The sequence below is a fragment of the Raphanus sativus genome, chromosome 2, assembly GCF_000801105.2.
Source record: "Raphanus sativus cultivar WK10039 chromosome 2, ASM80110v3, whole genome shotgun sequence".
NCBI classification, from domain to species: Eukaryota; Viridiplantae; Streptophyta; class Magnoliopsida; order Brassicales; family Brassicaceae; genus Raphanus; species Raphanus sativus.
In genome coordinates this window covers 34,573,455-34,591,728 of record NC_079512.1, presented here as the reverse complement: position 1 = coordinate 34,591,728, position 18,274 = coordinate 34,573,455, and the positions used below count along the sequence as shown (strand labels likewise).

General features: G+C 39.1%; 6 protein-coding genes across 6 annotated transcripts; 3 read left to right on the top strand and 3 right to left on the bottom strand.

The window, feature by feature from the left end:
* Positions 1 to 779: 779 nt before the first annotated feature.
* LOC108841018 (napin-like) lies at positions 780 to 1,512 on the bottom strand. Its single transcript, XM_018613810.2, has one exon. It carries the CDS (start codon positions 1,481 to 1,483, stop codon positions 956 to 958), a length of 528 nt encoding a protein of 175 aa, XP_018469312.1. The 5' UTR covers positions 1,484 to 1,512; the 3' UTR covers positions 780 to 955.
* A 1,834-nt stretch (positions 1,513 to 3,346) lies between these two features.
* On the bottom strand, positions 3,347 to 4,122 carry LOC108841015 (napin). Its single transcript, XM_018613807.2, has one exon. The coding sequence runs from the start codon at positions 4,070 to 4,072 to the stop codon at positions 3,524 to 3,526; it is 549 nt and encodes a 182-aa protein (XP_018469309.1). The 5' UTR covers positions 4,073 to 4,122; the 3' UTR covers positions 3,347 to 3,523.
* Positions 4,123 to 7,841: 3,719 nt separating this feature from the next.
* On the bottom strand, positions 7,842 to 8,573 carry LOC108841004 (napin). The gene has a single exon (XM_018613796.2). It carries the CDS (start codon positions 8,532 to 8,534, stop codon positions 8,004 to 8,006), a length of 531 nt encoding a protein of 176 aa, XP_018469298.1. The 5' UTR covers positions 8,535 to 8,573; the 3' UTR covers positions 7,842 to 8,003.
* Positions 8,574 to 9,159: 586 nt separating this feature from the next.
* Positions 9,160 to 10,668, top strand: LOC130508082 (protein translation factor SUI1 homolog 1-like). Its single transcript, XM_057003291.1, has 5 exons — positions 9,160 to 9,316; positions 9,706 to 9,786; positions 9,924 to 10,129; positions 10,264 to 10,317; positions 10,404 to 10,668. The coding sequence occupies exons 2-5, from the start codon at positions 9,750 to 9,752 to the stop codon at positions 10,446 to 10,448; spliced, it is 342 nt and encodes a 113-aa protein (XP_056859271.1). The 5' UTR covers positions 9,160 to 9,316; positions 9,706 to 9,749; the 3' UTR covers positions 10,449 to 10,668.
* A 242-nt stretch (positions 10,669 to 10,910) lies between these two features.
* Positions 10,911 to 13,360, top strand: LOC130508081 (DDRGK domain-containing protein 1). Its single transcript, XM_057003290.1, has 9 exons — positions 10,911 to 11,065; positions 11,142 to 11,271; positions 11,366 to 11,480; positions 11,767 to 11,876; positions 12,086 to 12,187; positions 12,260 to 12,418; positions 12,577 to 12,633; positions 12,728 to 12,764; positions 12,941 to 13,360. The coding sequence occupies exons 2-9, from the start codon at positions 11,149 to 11,151 to the stop codon at positions 13,150 to 13,152; spliced, it is 915 nt and encodes a 304-aa protein (XP_056859270.1). The 5' UTR covers positions 10,911 to 11,065; positions 11,142 to 11,148; the 3' UTR covers positions 13,153 to 13,360.
* Positions 13,361 to 14,952: 1,592 nt separating this feature from the next.
* Positions 14,953 to 17,867, top strand: LOC108841217 (COBRA-like protein 11). Its single transcript, XM_018613998.2, is given in 5 exon segments — positions 14,953 to 15,633; positions 15,737 to 15,795; positions 15,797 to 15,883; positions 15,954 to 16,286; positions 16,849 to 17,867. Coding segments are annotated over 5 exon segments (2,094 nt in total). The 5' UTR covers positions 14,953 to 14,963; the 3' UTR covers positions 17,794 to 17,867.
* Positions 17,868 to 18,274: the final 407 nt, after the last annotated feature.

The window sequence follows — 18,274 nt, the reverse complement described above, 5'->3', positions numbered from 1 at the left end:
CACCTCTAGTAAAAACTCTAAAACCATGAAATAGAAAACACTAATTAAGCTGGTTTAAAAAATGGAACAAGAGTCACAGGTTGTAACTGGTTATTTTCCTAGAAGGAATCAAGGAATACATGAAATAAATAAAAAATTATATATAGAATGGAAAAAAGAGAATGATAAATAAAATGGAATATAAAATAAAATTGAAATTGAAATTGGAATTCCGATCATTCCACACATTGACGAGTCTTTTTATTATGGAACAAATGGAATAGATTTTACAAAGGATTATTTTTTAAGTTTTATTCCATTTTTTTGAAATACGTGGAGTTGATTTTAAAAAGTTTTTCGTGTAACCAATAAATATTTTTTGGAGTTTTACAGAATGATGCATTCCAAATAATTTGATTCAAAAATTTAGCATTCCAGTCGCAGCCAGAAACAAGAGAAGAAGTTGTGTTGATACCTAAACTTGGTCTTAAATTGACAAGCAATGGATAAACAAAATTACATTTTTTTTCAAGTGATCATTTTTTTATCATACTATATATGCTGTGACGTTTAGTTGACAAAAAAAAAAAAAATATGCTGTGACGAGTCGACAACAACTAATCTTAAACTGGAATTCATTTATATTGCTGCTTATCGCTATTATTATGCTAAAGAGGCTTTACAACATAAAAGATCGTTATATTAGACTGCAATCAAAAAGAGTGAAAACATGAGACTGCAATCAAAAAGAGTTTCTAGTATCTGTCGTTAATTATCACGTTTTACGAAGTAGCAAGAGCGAAACAAACTTCTCTTTTATTACCGTCTACGGAGTAGTTCTTATTACATAAGCCTCGAACATTTTAATGTACATTATTTATGGAATACAAACCATGACTATGTAGTGTTAACATACATCAACAACTACACTCATCACCATGGTATATACACTCTCGAGGGTTTCGTTTGGAATCTACTAGTAGGGCCCAGGGGTAGTCTTCTGGAAGGGACAAACGCTAACTCGCGGGATGTTGCAAACTCTAGGCAAGTGAGTAGCGGTCTGGTAGATACGGCTCACCATCTGCTGCTGCTGCGGCCCCTGCATTTGTCCCTGTTGTTGAACCCGGGATTTAACTGCTTTGGATGCTCCTTTCAAGGTTGGGCAAACGCAAAGTGGCTCTTCCTGGTGGAGCTCGTTGCAGCACTGCTGGAGTAGTGGCGGTCTCTGGGGGTTCTCCATGTCATCTTCAAAATCAAACTCACCGTCGAGGGTCCACCTAGGACCACTACCGGACTGCATTGCCTGCCTGTGGAGCCATTGTTGGCAAGCTCTTAGGTGTTGTGCTTGCTGAAACTCCTTCCTACATCTTGGAATCCTGAATGGGCCGGCTGGGTTTGTGGCATCATCTTCGTCGACTTCCACAACCGTCCTGTAGACGGAGGCGTTGGTGAGAAGGAAGAAGAAGGCAAGAGTTGCCGAGACGAGGAAGAGCTTGTTCGCCATTTGTGTATGTTTTTTTTAACTTTGTTTGCTATGATGAGTTTTGGTTTGAGTAAAGAGTGAAGTTGAGGAGTTAATTTATAGGTGAGAAATGAGATTTGCATGGCGATCACGTGTAATAGTGGCTTGCATGCATGTGAGTGTGTGTGTGCGCGCGCGCGCGCGCTCTGTGAGCGAGAAGCTCTTACGTGTTTGAAGTGAGCGACAAGTGATGAACAAAAACAGTCGTCCGCATCTGCATGCTATATGATGTGTAGCTTATGTCCTGGCATGGCATCTTATGAACGATTTAAAAAAAAAAAAATCTTAAAACTTAACTTCGTAAAATAAAAACCTTCAGTAATTTGGTTTAAGATGAGATGAGAGTCTATGTTTTACAGGTAGTGTGGTGCGGTTGAGACTATATATTATTAAAGCCCACACCAAGGCCCATCTTATGATCCAATATGAAGTGTTTGGTAACCATGTAACTAGGGTTATAAACTCATATATATATGTCGTTATCTGTTCTTAAGATGTAACTTTGGCTGCTGTAATTGCAGCCTCTTTCAAACTCTGTTTCATGAATCAATCTATTTTAATTCTTGGTGACAACTCTGAGATAAGCTATTTCATTTTCTATCTTTCAATAAAGCACTTATGACCTCAATCTTTCTAGTTTCATAAACATTCACACTTGGGAGCTAAATCAGAAATACAGATGTTAATATTGATCTATGTAATCACGGTCAAAATTAAATGTGTCTCGTACGATATGTAATTGCACTAGTGCCTCTTATGTAAGTGTAAGGGCATTTGCACAATTGCACTCACTATTTTTTTTTTTAAGTTTAAATCTGGTTTTCAAAAAAAAAAAGAAGTTTAAATCTAACAAAAATGGGCAAAAATTAACCTAGCAACCAGTATTTTGTTGGGTTTTTCTTTTTTTTTGGTAAAAGTTTGTCCCCTCTGTTTTCACCATTTTTATGTGTTCTTTGTATCTTACATTTACTTCAATAAATTTTAATTTATTTGATTCAAAACATCTGTACAATGAATTCAACAGTAATTCAAGAATCTTAACTAGGCACTAGTAAAATAAAACTGAGATTACATGTACCGAGATAATCATATTCTTCTATAAGCAAACCAAACGGTCATTGCTTTCTCCTATCTGTTTCGTCCCATTGTTTGAATTGTTGAGATTTTGATATGAATCAACTTATCAATTATGTGTTGAAGTCGAAGGAGAGGATGATGTTGCTCGCCATACCTCCTTCCCTTACGTAAGTTCGCTCCAAATAGCTAGTATACTGCTGTATTAAACATGTATCGCAGAATGGAGAGGATGGTCCCGTCCCAACCATCATCCACCAAGAGATGAACAAAAATATCAGAGCTGTTAGAATATCTAACATTACTATTAAAAGTATATTATCTTCTGGATAATATAATATATAGTATATAAATTTACTACCTTTGCTATCTCGGTAAGTAAATGAACATCAGTACTTAATAGTTGCAGGAATTTATAGTGGATACATGAGAATGGTAGATGCATGGTGATCAAAAAGAGTCGAAGTAATTTTGTCAAAGAAAAAAGAGTTTCATACCAGATTTGAGTCATTGATTGATCCCAGTAGATGATCTTTTATTATTGGCCTCCAAGTAAATTAAGTTAATTAACATTAGTCTGTTCACGCTACAAGGAAACAACGCTAATAACTCCGACAAAACATCGGAAGATTTGCCTCAATTATATGAGAAATTGCGGACAGACTACCAATTTCATCGGAGACTACTATTTCATTGTGAATAGATAATTTAATTATTATGTTCTTTTTGGCGTATCCTTCATCATCACTTTTTATGAAGTCGTAGCAAGAGTAAAAAAAAAAACTTCTCTTTTATTACGGTCACGGAGTAGTTCTTATTACATTAGCCTCAATTTTAAAGTACATTATTTATGGAACACACACCATGACTATGTAGTGTTAATTAACATACATCAACAACCACACTCATCACCGTGGTATATACACTCTCGAGGGTTTCGTTTGGAATCTAGTAGTAGGGCCCAGGGGTGGTCTTCTGGAATGGACAAATGCTAACTTGCGGGATTCTGCAAACTCTAGGTAAGTGCGTAGCGGTCTGGTAGATACGGCTCACTACTTGCTGCATCTGTTGTCCCTGCTGTCCCTGCTGTCCTTGTTGTCGAACCTGTTGTTTAACGGCTTTGGATGCTGCTTTCAAGGTTGGGCAAACACAAAGGGGCTCTTCCTGGTGGAGCTCGTTGCAGCACTGCTGGAGTAGTGGCGGCCTCTGCTGTGGGCCCTGGGGGTTCTCCATGTCGTCTTCAAAATCAAACTCATCGTCGAGGGTCCAGCTAGGACCAGTACCGGACTGCATTGCCTGCCTGTGGAGCCATTGTTGGCAAGCTCTTAGGTGTTGTGCTTGCTGAAACTCCCTCCTACATCTTGGAATCCTGAATGGGCCGGCAGGGTTTGTGGCATCATCTTCGTCGACTTCCACAACCGTTCTGTAGATGGAGGCATTGGTGAGAAGGAAGAAGAAGGCAAGAGTTGCCGAGACGAGGAAGAGCTTGTTCGCCATTTGTGTATGTTTTTTTAACTTTGTTTGCTATGGTGAGTTTTGGTTTGAGTAAATAATGAAGCTGAGGAGTTAATTTATAGGTGAGAAGGGAGATTTGCATGGCGATCACGTGTAATAATGCATGCATGTGTGTGTATGCGCTGTGAGAGAGAAGCTCTTAGAGCACCAGCAACGGTAATCTCATAGCTCCAATACTTTTTTTATATTATTTTATTATTTTTATTTCTTTTCAGTTTTTTTCTTTAAAAAAAAAAAAAGAAAAAAGGAGTCAATCGCGGGTCCCCACGCGGCGATGGGACCCGCGCACAGTGATGAACTCACCCATGAAACAATCCTTAGCAAAGGATTTTAAGAGGTTTTGATGGCACACAATCCAAAAATCGTGGGACCCATATCATTTTATAGTATTTTTTTTTGTGCTAAGGATTGTTGTTTTTTTACCATTGCAGGTGGTCTTATGTTTTGAAGTGAGTGACAAATGACTTACAAAAACAGTTGTCCACATCTGCATGCTCTGGCCTATGTGTGATGTGTAGCTAATGTCCTGGCATGACATCTTATGAACAATTCAGTTAAAAAGAAGGTAAACTTAAATTCATATGATAAAAAGCATTCATTCACAATACTTCTATGAAGAGTTCTTAGCATTTAAAAGCATTTAAAGAAAAAATAAATAGAAATAAAATTAACAGAGAGGAGCATTAAAGTGCAAATGATTATCACTAGACCAATTAGCGGACCTCCGATTGACCAAACCACCAATGAGTGGAAGCATTCCCTGCTGCTTAATCTTGTAGCCCCGTCCGACATCGCACATATAAAAAGCATCAAGCTGACGCGATCTCCAAGACCAAATGCTTTCGTTTGGACCTTAACAAAATCTGGTGTATACTCTGTCAAGACAGCTTACAACCTAGCTATAGAAAACATGGAACCAAACGATGCTGCCCCGGTTATCGAACCAAGTACTACAGGCCTCAAAAGCCAAAGTCTGGAAACTCCAAACGACCAAGAAAATTCAGCACTTCATATGGCAAGTCGTATCCAACTGTGTACCGGTATGCAGCTCCCTAGCTGATCGCCATTGCGGAACGGACCGGGCCTGTCGGCGATGTGGCGCCGAAGAAGAGACCCGCAACCACTTGCTCTTCGAATACCCCCCCCCGGCTGTCCAAACTTGGGCGCTCGCCGACCTGCCACAACTTCCGGGACTCTTCCCGAGCAGTTCGATCTTCAGTAACATTGATCACGCTTTGTGGCAAGCCAAAGAATACTCAGTCCCATAAAGTATACTTGACAATATCCCATGGGTTATATGGTATATATGGAAGGCTAGAAACGATAAAATTTTTAACGGCAAAGATACTTCTCTACTAGAGACAGTACAAATCGCCAAATCAGAGGCAAATAGTTGGCGCCTAGCACTAATCACCGAGGAAACACACGAAGATGACGAAGGCGCAGCTACTACAGACCCTCCTTCCAGAATGCCAGGGCCGAAATGCTCGATTGACGCCTCCTGGCACAAAGACGATACTCTCTTTGGCGGCGGCATGGTCTTAACGACTGAGGATGGGGTGCAGACTTTTGGTTCATTTGCTAGTAACCGAGTCTTAACCCTCCTACACGCGGAGTTTCAAACTCTTCTGTGGGCCATGAAATCCTCGATTCAGTTAGACCACAGCTCGATGACCTTCGAAACAGACTGCTTACAGCTAGTCAACATACTCGAAGAAGACAAAGAAGACAACTGGCCATCTTTGTTGGCTGAATTTGAAGATTTTCATCTTATCCGCTCTTTGTTTACTTATTGCTCCATATCTTTTATTCCTCGTTTTTTGAACTTCCGAGCCAATAGCCTTGCAAAAGGAGCTCGTGCTCGCGGTTTTTCTTTTTCCCATGTAAACTCTCAGCTACCAAGCTGGATGGCCCCTAATGCCAACATCTTGGTAACTACTTAAATAAAATATGGAGCTTTAGATGTCAAAAAAGAAAAAAACGAATTAGTGGAATAAGGGCATCCGCAACAGGAAGTTTTTTTTTTTTTTAACACTGAATTGTTATAAAGCCTCAGGCAAAAACCAAATAGTTGCTACAAGGAGCTCAAAGAAACACAAAACGAAAAAAAAAACACACCAGTAGGCATGTGAAGGAAAATAGCCAAGAAAACAAAGAGTAAGGCTATTAGTACGCAGACAGCACACATATAAAAAACTCTCCTACCCTTAAAAGGGTATTCCAGTCGTGTACTTTCCAGCTCATAAATGAAGGCCAGCAGCTTCTGCATCGATCAAGGGGAGAAGCCACGAGGGGCCATTTCTTGCGATGTAAGATTGGTATCTCTGGTCATTGATAACACTCTCTGCAATTTTCAGAGCAACTTTATTCCTACTTTCTCTTGCAAACTCCAGAGACCAACCACTTAGAGTTTGGAGTAACTTCAAGATCTGCTCTACTATCTCTTTTGTCTCCGCTCGTTGGTTCGGGTTTATCATTCTCTCTCTCGTCAGACTTCAAGTTTGGAGTAACTTCAATAAAACAAGGAAAAGTGAAGAGAGAGCACAGATTGATAAAAAAACATTTATTTTTCTTGATAAAGTAAGAGACTTCTAAAAAAGGTTTTAGCTCAGGATATCTAAAAATACATATATATGTAATTATAGAGTCCTAAGTTTTAGGAGAAATTTAACCTAAGATCAGAGCCGGTCCTACAAATTTAAAGGCTACAAGCCAAAAAATTAAATGTGGCCGAAATGCAGAATGTGAAGTTCGAACACACAACCTGAGCGGCATGTCAACCACTAATGCTACTAAGACTTTATTGTCCAAATATGGCCGAAAACTATATAATTATTTGGCGGCTGGAAGCGGTTGCTTCTCTCGCTTCCGTCAAGGACCGGCTCTGCCTAAGATATCTGAATTTAAATATTTTGGGTTATATTTTCCATAAATCTTAGATATCAGTGAGTAGAACCTCTCAATAGAATGAGTTGCTCTAAGAGAAATTTTACGATTCTCACTACTAAAGATGCTCTAAGGATTATAGAAGAATAATTTTGTTATATTCAATCTTCAAAGAATAGAACTTCTTACACAAATTCAGTTTTTATTTTCTAACACAGTTCGATGAATTATTTGCAATTTTAATGGTATTAGCCTTTTGGGGTATGTCAAATACCTCCAATTGTATTCCCTTTAGTTGTGTAAACCATTTGCGTCTTAAACCATTGGCTACCATATAAAAAGGAGACAAGGCAGCTTCAAGCGTCGGAGACAAATGGATTCGTTTGCTATAGCCTAGCGAAAGACATAAATAGTTGATTTGGTGGTTATGGAAGTGCAGAGAGAAACTTAGTTGGGGTTTTTATAGTGCTCTAGCTATGGATTAGTTGGTGGGATGCAGACAAATGAGTTGCTTAGAAAAAGGGAGAGAGGTGTAGGAGTAGACAGAATAAAGAAGAAGAAGATTTGATAAAAAGAGACCGCGCGTTGTTGACGTAAATTTTACTTTGGGCTTGTCTCTTCCTCTTGACCATGCATGTGAATATTTGATTTATCGTCGCTAACAAAAGAGCTAATTAACAAGTTGAGTTCATGTAAAATGCTCTTCTAATAGTTGAAAAACTAGTTGCAAATTTGTAGTCTTCAATGAAGAAATACGAGATTGATGGAGGCAAATATAGATCAATTTGAACGGTTTGCATGCCCTTAAAACCGATGTGAGTTAAGTTGATCAAGTAACCCACTTAAATCTTGGACCAGGTGTACATCGAAGTAAACATTAGAAACCTCTTTTATTATGGAGTAGTGCTAATTACATTAGCCTCAAACATCCTACATAAGACCTTACATATTATGAAACACGCGATGAGGTGTGGTGTTGACATAGATCCACAACCACATTCATACACTCTAGGGTTTTGTTTGGAATCTAGTAGTAGGGCCCAGGGGTGGTCTTCTGGAAGGGACAAACGCTGACTTGGGGGATGTTGCATACTCTAGGTAAGTGAGTAGCGGTCTGGTAGATACGGCTAATTACATGCTGCATCTGCTGTCCCTGCATCTGTCCCTGTTGTCGAACCTGTTGTTTAACGGCTTTGGATGCTCCTTTCAAGGTTGGGCAAACACAAAGAGGCTCTTCCTGGTGGAGCTCGTTGCAGCACTGCTGGAGTAGTGGTGGTCTCTGGGGGTTCTCCATGTCATCTTCAAAATCAAACTCACCGTCGAGGGTCCAGCTAGGACCACTACCAGACTGCCTTGCCTGCTTGTGGAGCCATTGTTGGCAAGCTCTTAGGTGTTGTGCTTGCTGAAACTCCTTTCTACATCTTGGATACCTAAATGGGCCGGCTGGGTTTGTGGCATCATCTTCATCTACTTCCACGACTGTTCGGTAGATGGAGGCATTGGTGAGAAGGAAGAAGAAGGCGAGAGTTGCCGAGACGAGGAAGAGCTTGTTCGCCATTTGCTATATTTGTGTGTATGTTTTTTTTATTGTTTTGGTTCGAGTGAAGAGGGAAGTTGAGTGTTGGTTGGTATTTATAGGCGTGAAGATGTTCTGCATGGAGATCACGTGTAACATTGCATGAATGTGTTTGTAAGTTCGTGAGCAAGGTAGAAGCTATAAAGTTTTTGTAGCGATTAGGTGTTGGATACTCAAATGTGGAGGAGTGACAAGTCTCCGCGTCTACATGCAGTGCAACTATGCATGTATGATGTGTAGTTCATATTCTGACATTTCGACTTTTTTTTTATTTAAAAAACGACATTTTAAGCATCTAGCTAATTCAAGTTAAGCCATTTAAGAAGAAAAAAGACACTCTGCCACTGATCATAAATCAATGACATGGTAAACAAAAATTTAAATTCTAAGAAGAGGTTAAAAACACTTGTAAAAGAAAGTGCGAGAACACGTAACTATGTAATTTATGACATAAACTCAAGTCAACTAATTAAATCCCATAATTTCGATTGGAGGTGTGTAATCTATCTCAGTAGCTGATGCCATTCGAACTGGTGTAGTGGACAAATCAACTCTACCAAGTGGATACGTGTGAAGCCCAATTAAAAGCCCACTAAGGGGTTAAGTACGAAGCCCAAGTCCACATTGAAAATATTATTTGAGACTACGTCTTCCTCTCTTTCCCCTCCACCGAAACAGAAGTTGCATACTTTATCCGAATCTAGGGTTTCATTCTTCTCTTCTCCCGATAAATCAGATCCTCGAAACGCTACTCCTCGAATCAGGTAGAATTGCCCTTCTTTCATCCGCGTTTTCTTTAGCTGATTGCAGATTAAATCTTGTTATTTCCTTAATTTCGATAATTTCGAGGTGAAATTGTTCGTTTTGTTTCTCGTGCGAGCTTTGGTTTATGATCTATTATAATATGCAGCTGATGTTTTTTTCTTAAGAAAACGTAATCTTTTGATGGATTGATGTTCTCTCTTTACATTGTTTGGGTAAATTTAACTGGATCTTCTCAACTAGGTTCATGGGATATGATCAGATGATAATCTTTAGTTTTCCCATTTGATTATATACTATTATTTATCAATAGTCTCCAATTGAATTATGTTTACCTTTCTCTGTGTGTGTGTGTGTAAAATTCTTATGTGATGTTGGTCTTATTGCTCAGGTCTCAGTTTCTCTGTCGTTTGCCCATCAGATCAACAAAGTTTCATGTCTGAACTTGATTCCCAGGTCCCTACTGCCTTCGGTAAGCTCCAATTGTAAATTTGATTCGTAGTTGATTGAAATATCTCTGCATATCTAGCTCATATGATTTTGTTAAATGTTTTCTCATGTTGGATTTGATATGAGCTAATGAGTTTATTTTTTTTGATATTTCTGCAGACCCGTTTGCTGATGTGGATGCTGAGGACTCAGGTGCGGGAACAAAGGAGTACGTCCACATACGTGTCCAGCAGCGGAATGGTAGAAAAAGCTTGACAACAGTCCAGGGGCTGAAGAAAGAGTATAGTTACAGCAAGATACTTAAGGACCTCAAGAAGGAGTTTTGTTGCAACGGAACTGTGGTTCAAGACTCTGAACTCGGACAGGTGCGTGTTTTGAAACTTCACTACTGTATTTCTTTATATTTGGAATATAAATAATGCAACGAACAGTTAAAGACTAATTACAAAGCTTAGCTTTTTCAAAGGATAGTCATTTATATGTTATTGCGTTGCTGTAGGTTATTCAGCTTCAAGGCGACCAGAGGAAGAACGTATCCACGTTCCTAGTCCAGGTGATAATCAAATCTCTTTTTTAAGGACAAAGCTAACATAAAACATTTTTGCACTGTCTCATTTCTTTTACTTTTTATTGGAACAGGCTGGCCTTGTGAAGAAGGACAACATCAAGATCCATGGTTTCTGAGCTGCTTGTGTTACATTTCCCCTAGGCCGTTTGCTACATTCTGCTCTAGTGGATCATTACTGTTATCCTCCCTGTTCCAAAACATTTCTTCAACTTTCATCTTTGATCAATTGTTACTGTTTTTTTTTTATATTCGCAATATGATACTAAGAGACTACCATCTTATGTACTTTGGGTTTGCCACTTCTTTAATATGAAAAATTTAAGAAATCTTCATTAACTTCGCCTCTTCTCTGAATATATTCCTTACCAAGAGATAGATCTCATGTTTAATCATTACAGTATCATTCTTGTTTCTCCTCTGCCAAAGCTCATTGATAATGCAGACCTGAATTCGGACGCGTATAGGGAAGATCTCAAATTATCATTTTCTTAATAGCAAAACATGAAACTAACGACTGTTATACAGAAAAATAAACGAAGATAGTAGTCCAATGAAACATGTGCATCAGTGTCGAAGACTCTTACGCATGTAGAGGGTACCAGGAGTCGTAATTACGAAACTAACCCCATCGATTGTCTTCTCTATCGAGGGAGGGAGGGAGGGAGCTCTGCAATCCTGGAGCAAGACGGTTTAGGTGAAACTACGAACAGAGAAGAAAACAAAACGAGATTAGGTTAGAGTGTGGAACGATCCTTTCCTATTTCACTTCTTTCAAATTCCTTTTTTCTCGGTAACATTTGGGATCGCAGGAAAGAGATGGAGGAGCAGATATTCGCTTTGATAGTGTCGATGATCCTCATAGCTGCGGTGATTCCTTTGTTCTTGTGGAAACGTCGGGTAGATGCCAGATCACGCGAGGAAGATGCAGAACCGCCGCAGGTAACTTTCTCAATTTTTAACCTTTTTTTTTTTGCGAAATGGATTGTTACGTAATTCCTCTGTTTTTTTTTTGCGTGAAATTATTAAAAAACAGGTTCAGGCACGTGAAAACGTGGCACGTGCTACTGGTGGTGGTGGGCGTAGAATGCGTCGGAGACCTGCAGCTTCTTCTGGTGGTGCTAGCTCCTCCTCAGCTTCTAACGTTCAAGGTTCCTACTTTACAGAGCTTCTCTGTCTCTTTTACGTTGTTTATTCAATCTCTCAAGGGTTGAGTTTCGTTTTCTCAAAAGTATAAACACAGTATCAGATAAAAGAGCGTGGCTTTCAGATGAATGAACATCAAGTTACAGATACTTTATAGCTGTTGACAATTGGTTAGAGTGTTTACTGTCAAGCCTGGGAGAATTTGTTATTCATCTTGCTGTAAAGCTAGATTAAGATTAGGCGAGGTTTCGAAAATAAATGAACTATTTATTTGCGTAAATGTGAAAACAGAAAACATCAGTGGGAGTGAAGATGAGGATGAAGATGAAGCCACTGGGAATCAAGCCAGAGCATCAAAGAAGAAGGAGAAGAAGCGTCAAGAACGAGAAGAACAAAGACAGGTGCCTATACAATCTCTATCCCCCATGAGTTCCTTCTAATATTCTATCAGAACTCTAGCAAGGTTAAGGATGGGGAAATTTTAGTAGTATCAGTTGAACAGTTACAGTCCCAACTGGGAAAGTTTTAGATTGTAGCATTGGTTCTGAGATCAGAATAGTACATGGCAAGACTTTCCTGATCAAAATTCTCTTCATATTTTCTGGTAAAGGCTGAAGAAGCTGCACGAGAGTCAAGGAGTACAAAACAAGATTGGTATGCAGAGATGCGGAGGAAGAAGGATGAGGAGCGTGAGGCAGAGGAGCGGAAGCTGGTCGGTCAATTATTATCATCTCCAGTTCTCTTCTTTTTTCGGCTTCTGCTGCTGAACTTGGCTGCTTTGTAGGAAGAAGAAGAAAAAGCACGACAAGCCAAGGAAGAAGAGGCAGCTGCGTTAGAGTTTGACAAATGGAAAGGGGAGTTCTCTGTTGACGCTGAAGGTACTACAGAGGAAGTGCAGGGTGGAAACCAAGATTTGCTTTCAGAGTTTGTTGAATACATAAAGGTACATCTTGAATAACCCAACACTTTCCCATCTCCCATTATAAGCGTTATTCTACCAACAGAAACAAACATAACGAAGTATAGATACAAGTATTGTCTCATCCCATATCAATGTGCAGAAATGCTGTGCCTTCATTTTGCTTTTTGATGTGATTGCAGAAACAAAAATGTGTTCCACTTGAAGATCTAGCCGCAGAATTTAATCTACGAACTCAGGTTTCTACTGGCTACATCTTTCTATGAAGCAAATATGAATACATTTTGTCATTGGTCTAAAGTCTGATCTGATTCAAATTGTTTGTTGGTGTAGGAATGCATCAACAGGATCGCCTCTTTGGAGAGCATTGGTAATTTCTCTCTCTCTGTCTAATCATAAAAACTAGAACTCGTATGGTAGGTAGTCAGTGATCAATCATGAGTATAATATACCTGAAGCAATATGAATAAGCGGATGAAACATTGATGTCTGTAAAACGGTAATGGACTCTTTAAGATCTGAAAATCCTTTCTCATTTTTATACAGGACGGCTCTCTGGTGTAATGGATGATAGAGGAAAATACATTTACATATCAATGGAAGAGATGAATGCGGTTGCGGATTACATCAAACGTCAAGGAAGAGTAAGCATCTCACATCTAGCAAGCAAGTCGAACCAGTTCATCGACTTGGAGCCCAAAGTACAAGATCAGCTAACTGAAGAAATCAGCGGCATGGAAGAGATATCAGTTTCTTAGCTGAGTTATTCACAGTTTTCTCTTGTAAAATCCTTCTGTCTAAAGCAAGAGTAAGAGAAAACCTTTGGTGACACGTTGCAAACTCACTGGTTTGGTCATACATAGAACTTGTTCTGATTTTAGTACTAGTATAAAATCCTTACATCTGTATGCATGCAGTTCATGAATTTTTTATATTTTGAATCAAATTCATGAAAATCTATTATTATACAGTATCTTTTACATATCCCATTGGTTTCAAACTGAAACAAGTCGAAAATAGACAAAGTGGTGGTTGGTAAAGATTATGGGTGTATTTATTATGTATCCAGAAGAATGGTTATGGTAGGTGGGAGGAGAGATTCACATTTGAGAGTATGTGAGCACCCTCCATACTCTCTACCATGCTTTTATGCACAACCCTCCATGCCTGCCAGTGATGTGTGCTTCAACATCTTAAATGAGTGAACATACTCTGAAACATCTCCGGCTCTCTTCACAACCAATTATCTTGCTCACTACCATGCTTCATGCATCCTCCATGCCTGCCAGTGATGTGTGCTTCAACGATTCTCCAAAGTTTTGCGTAATATGAGCTGTAGAATTGATGCGTATAAACTTTGAAGAAACGTGGAAGAGAATGCATGAGCGGCAGTGCATAAACTCCGCCTTGTTACACTATTCACTTTATGAAAATACATACATGTACTCTTTTTAAGCTCTTCTGTCTCTTACAACTTCAAATGGTTACTCTTCGAATCATGCTTTAAGCGATCTCTAATGACATTTCCTTGTTTTCAGCCTGCTGGCATGTTGTTTAACTTTCTTGTGTTAAAGAATACTCCATGCCAGCACACAGAAGACGAGCAAATCTCATTAGAGTACACAAGAAAGTTTCTCTCGTAGAAAGATGTTTCAGTGAAGAATGGAAACAGAGATTTGGTTTACTCAAACTTGTCTGTTTTTATTAAATGCTTTATATAGTCTTCGTTTGGTACAAGTTATCCAACTCATTATTCCTGAAACAACGAGTTTTGCTCAGGACAACAGTCTCAAAATCGAAAATGCTTTCGATTTATGTAACTGTGATCAAATATCGCAAACCAAAACAAAGTTCAAAAGTATTTTTCATTTAAGAGAATGTTGTCCTGAACCAATTTCGTCCAGTAACATCCAAACAAAATATACACACTCTCATACTTTCTCGTCAATGCTGATCATTTACATGTATAGAAACAACAGTTTTTTTTTGTTGGGTTGAATATTTTCAGTCATTATGTTACCAGTTGTTATGCCACATGGTGTTTCACAAAAGTTCTTGTCTAAGATCATGGTTGCTTATTTTAATTACAAGATATAGAAAGCAAAATGGTTTAGTAAGAGAAGAAAGCATTTGAGGACAACATGTAGTTGTGCTTTAAAGAACATAAACCATAGTTCTAAAGAACTCTGTTTAAGTGCAAAATGAAAATGAAAGGTAAAAGCTTTTGTTGTCAACAGAAATATATCTTACAGATTCATAAAAGAGTTTAGTGCGGCTGAAACTATGGCAGCCAATGTTACATTTGATACATTCAGTTTGACAATGCAAACAAAAAGACAAACGAAATCACGCATTGCTGGATTTGGATTGAAAGATTTTCAAACTTCAAATGTACAATTTTTGTTTTTCTTACTGTTTTCGGTTTAAGTTGCGTTTTTTGATACTCTTTGGTCAGATCCGGTTTAATCAGATTTGACATTTTTGTGATATTTAATATTCTCCTTTTATATTATCTCTGTTTTCTCCGGAGAAGAAGGGAGAAAAAAAAACTAGAGGAAAAGAAACAGTTATGCTCCGCCTCTCTAATTCGCTTAAGCTTCTCGACCATCTCTCTTCTTCTTCTCTATTTTCTCTTTCTTGCGTCCTAAGAAACTTAGTAAACACGTTAGAGATGAAGATACGTTACCTTAATTCAAACCTGCTTCTCCTTGTATTACCTCTAATAATTCTTCTCTTCCCGACATTATCTCTCGCTCAAGACTACGGCGAAGATGCCACGAAAAAAGACACTCCTCCTCCAGGTCTTGCCCGTTGCAACGGGGTATACATGTCCTACAGCTCCGGCGGCCGCGAAAAGCTATATCCTCGCACCAAGAACGCGACGGCTCAAGCCTGGTCGTTCAAGGCGACGGCTATGATCGTGAACACGGGGATAGAAGAGGTCAAAGGTTGGGAAATGTTCGTCGGGTATAACCACAGAGAGATCATTGTTTCCGCCACGGGAGCTGTCTCATCGGATGGTGACTTTCCTTATGACGCAAGTAATGGGACAACGTTCATTGGTTCTCCTAATACAGATCTAAAGACCTCGATAGAAACAGCTGGTGACTACACTAAGATCTCAACGGATATCGAGATAACTGGAACGCTTTTTGGTGGTAGAGGTACGGCTACGCCACTTCCGAAATCGATCAAGCTTGTTAACGATGGATGGCAATGCCCTGCCGCTACTTCAAAAGGTAAAATTAAACCTAACTCATAAAACCGGATTAGTTTCTTGTTATGCAAGAAACTACTTTTGTGATTGTTTTCTTATTTATTTCGGTCTGGTTTATGAGTCAGGTGGTACAATGCAAGTTTGCTGCAAGAGGAACCCTAAGTTTAAAGCTAAGAAAAAAAGCCAAAACCAAGTTCACGCCTAGACGACATGGAGACTTGAATATAATATATGATGTTCTTCAAGCTTACACAAGTAACTACATGGCCCAGGCGAGTCACCAAATCCATCAGTTCTATCGATACATACATAAATGATTGAAACTGATATGTTTTTGAACAGGTAACTATAGACAATGATAGTCCATTGGGACGGTTAGACCACTGGAATTTGACATTTGAGTGGATGCGAGGAGAGTTCATCCACTCCTTGCGTGGAGCTTACTCAGCCGAGAAGAACCCTTCAGAATGCTTGCACAGCAAGGCAGGACAGTTTTATGGGGATCTTGATTTCTCTCAGGTAGCTACTTGTCAGAAGAAGCCTATTATTAAAGACTTACCAGCTGAACGTAAAGAAGATAAACTCATCGGCATGTTGCCGTATTGCTGCAAGAATGGAACTCTCTTGCCAGCTCTCATGGATGCCTCTAAGTCCAGAGCCATTTTCCAGTTACAGGTTAGCCCCCAAGACAGAACAAGTAAAGTGTTTGGTGAATAAATAGTTAGGAGTAGGCATGGCCAGTTCGGTTTCTGTTTGTTCTGGTTTTCAGGTTTTTGGGTTTTCGGTTCCAGAGATCCATCCTGTATTATCTAAATTTGGTTCGGTTAATTCAGTTTTAGGTTTGGTTTAGATAACAATATTAAAAACCGGCTAATATCAGAGAATGTTAAGAATATAATTTATGATTTGACTAATTTTTAAAAAATTTGGATAAAACATTTGAGAATTCAATTTTTACTGATAATTAGGTTTATAGACAGTATTTTAAAAATATTTAGTTATTTCAGAACTAAATAAAACTAATATTTTAGATATATAAACTACATTTTTAAAATTTCGGATACCCATTCCGCTTAGATTTTTTTGGTTTTAGAGATACAAGAGCCATTTTAGATAACTATGAAATTTGGTTCGGTTTCATTTTTTCGGATTGGTATGTTTTGGTTTTTGGTTCTAGGTAATTGTGCTCATCCTAATTAGGAGTGTTTCATCTAGGATTTGAATGTGTTTGGTTTAGGTATACAAGGTGCCACCTGATCAGAACAGGACAGCTTTCTTCCCTCCTCAGCATTGGAAAATAGACGGTATAGTCAATCCTCAGTACAAATGCGGACCACCTGTAAGAGTAGATCCAACCGGGTTCCCTGACCCGAGCGGTCTCCAAGCCACCACCTACGCTTTCGCCAGCTGGCAAATCATCTGCAACATAACAAAACCTAAACCAAAAGCTGCTCGTTGCTGTGTCTCTTACTCAGCCTTCTACAACGACTCAGCCATTCCTTGCAACACATGCGCTTGCGGTTGCGGAGACATAGACACCGACACTTGCAACGACAACGCCAGACAGCTTCTCCTCCCTCCCGACTCGCTCTTGGTACCGTTTGAAAACAGGACGCTCAAGGCAAAAGTATGGGCAAAGAGGAAACACTTGGCTTTCCCAAAGAAGCTCCCTTGTCCTGACAACTGCGGAATCAGCTTGAACTGGCATGTTAACTCGGACTACGCTGATGGATGGTCGGCGAGGGTAACGGTTTTTAACTGGGGAGCTAATGCGGTGGAGGACTGGTTTGCTGCTGTTGATTTGGGGAAAGCTGGTTTAGGGTATGAGAATGTTTACTCCTTTAATGGGTCGAGAATTCCACCTAAGAACCAGACCATTTTCTTCCAAGGACTTCGTGGTATGAACTTCTTGATCGGTCTGAAGAACGGGACGCACCCTGGTAGAGACCCCATGGTTCCAGGGAAAATGCAGTCGGTTATCTCGTTTAAAAAGCATTTGGGGAGTTTGAATATTCCAGGAGGAGATGGATTCCCTAAGAGAGTTTTCTTCAATGGAGAACAATGTGAGCTTCCTAAGTTTTTTCCTAAGAAGAGTTCCGGGAAGAGATTATCTGGCATGAGATTATTGCCCTTGATTCTCCTAGTGATCACAACATTTCTCGCCATCACGTATTCGTTTTAATTAAGCAGTGTTTAGGTATTGTTGTATTAGTTATTTTATGTAAGTTGCTTTCTGTTTAGCCATGGTAAAGGGACTTGAAGAGAATTGTTTTATGTATCTATTTAAATTTTGTTTGATCATAGAAAACTTGTATCCATTAGTCAAAAGGAACTGATGCAGCTTAATTCTCTCTGAATTCACTTTTGCCCCTTAATACAAATTGTGCCTTAGTCTAGAAGATTGGTAAACATCAAATAACAGTCAGAGTCCATGCTGCAGAACAGCAGAAGCATAGGGTGCAACTGACGTGAGCCTTAGTTAATTATGCAAGTTGCTTTCTGTTTAGCTGTGGTCTCTTAACTTGTAGAGAACGTCTATATTATCTCTTTATTCAAAGATTTGAGATTGATCCAAGGAAACTTGTATCCATTGATCAAAAGTAATGTGATTGTCTGTCACTTAAATACACTTTTGCCCGTTACTACAGGTTGTGCTTTGGTCT